The 3,648-nt window shown below is 36.2% G+C and overlaps 1 protein-coding gene across 1 annotated transcript; it reads right to left on the bottom strand.

Annotated features, from left to right (window-relative positions):
• LOC104791167 (transcription factor tau subunit sfc1-like) lies at positions 396-3,642 on the bottom strand. The gene is made up of 11 exons (XM_010516994.1): positions 3,560-3,642; positions 3,316-3,382; positions 2,759-2,801; positions 2,472-2,643; positions 2,291-2,389; positions 2,084-2,152; positions 1,730-1,868; positions 1,374-1,575; positions 858-976; positions 737-776; positions 396-611 (listed from the first exon to the last, which is right to left on the bottom strand). The coding sequence occupies exons 1-11, from the start codon at positions 3,634-3,636 to the stop codon at positions 406-408; spliced, it is 1,233 nt and encodes a 410-aa protein (XP_010515296.1). The 5' UTR covers positions 3,637-3,642; the 3' UTR covers positions 396-405.

The following is a 3,648-nucleotide window of genomic DNA, read 5'->3' as shown; positions in this document are numbered from 1 at the left end:
TGAGTTTTTCTACTGTAAGTTTTCTATAATTAGTTTCAAAAATTTGATATGTAACCTATAACTAATTATTTTTCTGGGAAAACCAAAAAAAAAAACAAAGGAGTTCCATTTTAAACATTTAGCTGCAATTTGCAACCAATTGAATTGATGGAGCTGAGGCCTGGTGACGTCTCATTTCTGGACGAAGAAGATTCATAAGAACAATGCCTACTTCACCTGAAACATCACAAAAGAAACAACAACAAAAGTACCGTTAAAATTACCAATCCCACTAGATTACACCAAAATGCTCAAAGATGAATCCACAAGATTGCGTTTTTCGTTGTCAATTTTTTGATCAAGTTATGGATGAAAGATAAGAAACAGTACCTGTGGTGTGAACTGATGATCTTTCGTTTTTACTCATCAGTCGTCGTCATCATCGTCTTCTTCTTCGTCATCATTATTATCATCAATGGAATACATTCCTTCAGATTCTTCTTCGTATATTTGAAACTCTCCATCACTCCCATCATCAACTGCTAAATCTCCGTATAAACCAGGTTCACTGGTTGGGAAACTATCAAATAAACCTTGAAGGTACGTCCTGGAGCTGTTCTCACTATCAAGATCTTTTAATAGTTAAGGAAAATCCAAGGAAATAGAGAGACAAAACGGTGTTAGAACCAAACACAAAGCTTTAATTGATTGGTCTTAATTCCCAAAACTTAAGAAAAAGGTAAACTTTGAAGGATACATCCATGGGAATCAAAAGATTTCTCATTGTCTCCTGCAGCCTGCAAAAGAATAGGAACATAGAAATGGTGAATCCTACCGGATGAAGAAAACAACAAAAAAATCATTTACATTAATACTACCATGTCGAGTTCTTCTTCTTCCTCTTCTTCGTCATCCAGGTTTTCATCATATCCATCCTCATTAACATTAGCATCCACATCTTCGTTTACGCTTTTACACTTTTCCATGTCTTCAGCACCTGAGAATTAAAATACTGTTCAGTAGCTGTTACTTCAGAGTCTTCAAGGAAAACATGTTCCATGATTAAAGACAATAAGCATATCATGCGGAATGTATCAAAATTAGTTTAGAACTTAAACTCATTACAGAATTCTTGTTACACAAATTTCTGTTTAATATATATATATATGTAAGCACATACTCGTAGAGCAGTACGACAAACCAGTTTTTGCTGTCAAATTCACTTATTGAGGCCACTGAATTTCTATAAGATTTGATAGACTCCAAAAATACTCTCTACAAACGCGAAGGTATAATAAGAGTCTAATACATTAAGGAATTCGCTGAACGTACACCACACAGACTTCCTAAAACGTTCAAAGAAATGTAACACATAATATTATTGATGAGCGTACCTTTAGTTGCCTCCTGGTGCTTCACTAGAGATGGTTTAAGTGTCTCTTTCTGAATTTGTATCTTCTCTGACCTCTCAAACTCCTCTTGAATGGATTTAAATAAATCTTCGAACCCTGTCTCAGGAAATACAGACACAAATCTCACAGCTACGCGGAGTCTCAAAGTATCAAGCATGGCTTCAGAGAACCATCCTGTTTTATGCTGCAAACAAAAACGAATCAGACCATGAACTTGAGGACTTACCAAAGTTTATCTACGGGCGCAGATGCATCAGTTTGTGTGCGCTTAATCTTTAACCTAATGGGCAAAAAACCATGACTAAACTTCATGAACAAAAGCGCAGCTGAGAACTCACGCTACAAGTAGTCTGCTTAGGAGGCTTTCTTATCTCCCGCTGGATGTACTCGTCGTCAAGTTCATACAACTGCAGAAAGGTTTGGCATTTAAAAGGAAATATCTTAAAAGCACAAATGTCTTTCCAGCTTGGCTTTGAGCTGTAGCAAAGAAGAGAAAAAAAAAAGATAAGCTAAATTTTTCCTTCATAAATGCAATGGTTCAGTTGTAAATTTCTCAACCAATTAAGCTAAATCTAAGATAAAGTCCTACAACAACTATCTTAGAATGCTATATAGAGTATTCAGGCTTGGATCTCCAGGAAATGATGTGTCATTCATAGGATGAGTCACCACAGAGACAGAAAAGGACTTACTTGTTAGTTGCATTGGCATCGCAATAACTTCGTAATTCAGGTGGAACCCTGAATTCCATTCTCTGGTACCTGAAACACAATTATTCAATGGAGATATAGGTCAAAATCAATCATTACGCACCCATCTGTGTGTATCACCATTTTACCTAACATGTCATGTACCAGACAACAAGAATATATTAATCAATTTCTTAAGATAGAACTCACACACGGGACTCAGGATCATTTCGTGGATCATAGCCTCTTTTAATCCAGAACCTAAGAAACGGACCATTGGAGAAATAATAAGCAGCCCTGAGAAGAAACCTACAAAAGAGCACGCCAAATTGATGAATGTAGTACTACAAACACCCTAGTATAAGAAACCCGCACTAAAAAGCTGTCTCACCTGTTTAACATATGATGTGTACATTTTAGACCTTTATCAAGTAGTCGTTGCACTACAGAATCCCTTGTCCATATAGGCCGTTCGTCAAACAATGCAGACACACATACCTGCCATTGCCAGTGGAAGGAGCTGGGAGAAACAAAGTCTTCCCAATTTAGTTTCTTTGGAATCTGTATGAAGAAAGCTAAGGACAGACCAAGCAAACACGGCTCTTTCTACTCGCCTCTACCACAAGAGAAAGTGTCAAAAAAAGAATTGAAAGAAGTAGCATATAAACAAAAGGATATCTTTGACGCTGAAATCAATTGCAAATACTGGGCCAACATCAATCTGCATCATAAAAGAACATATCATGATAAAGATCAATTAGCAAATAGCAACAGGAAATAAACTACAAGGAAATATTCCCGGCATTATCAATATCGAAAATGGAGCAGAACGAATCATGTATGCTTGATGGTTCATAAGAGTATTTTACATGCTTCAAATCTATAACTACTGCATTAGCAGGATTGAGGATTGAAATATACTTTTTTTTTGCGAATTAACGACTATTATGACAATTCTTTAGTAGAAATTAAACCACCTATTTCTTAGCACCTGAAATCCAATTGTAGGTTTGGCTTAAAAATGCCAACCCATCAAGACAATCCCAGTACTTCATCATCAGTAAATTAAGAATCTCAACTAGAAAATAAGTTACAGCTAGACAACAGTGGTATGTCCCTATCGATGAAGATCAGATGAGAAAAGTCGAATTTGTTCCCAAACAGTCTAATTTGTTCCCAACAGTTAGCGTTTAGTTTATTTAGAAAACTCGGATGTTTCCATTTCCTTATCTTACCTCATAATAGTTCTGAGTCTCTGCATCATCTTTCTTCTTGGGACCATTTGTTGCCGGAGGTTTCAACCTGAAATCACACAGGAAAACTAAAATTAGCACAATAACTGAAGTCAGTTCAATCATTTATTGTTTTTATACATCTTTCAACCATAACTAACATATTCCAAAACTAAGTGAACGGCTTAAGCCACCTAATAAGAAAGGAGAAAATTGAAAGAATTAGAAAAAGGCAGTGGAATCTTACGCTACGTTGTCTGGTATATCTTTGGGTGCGAAGAACTGTGGCAATAACATCATTACATCTTCATCAGCCAAGCCCATCAAATCAGTATT

The sequence above is a fragment of the Camelina sativa genome, chromosome 6 (assembly GCF_000633955.1).
Source record: "Camelina sativa cultivar DH55 chromosome 6, Cs, whole genome shotgun sequence".
Taxonomy (NCBI): Eukaryota; Viridiplantae; Streptophyta; class Magnoliopsida; order Brassicales; family Brassicaceae; genus Camelina; species Camelina sativa.
Note: the sequence above shows the minus strand (reverse complement) of the source record. Positions and strands in the feature narration are given on the sequence as shown.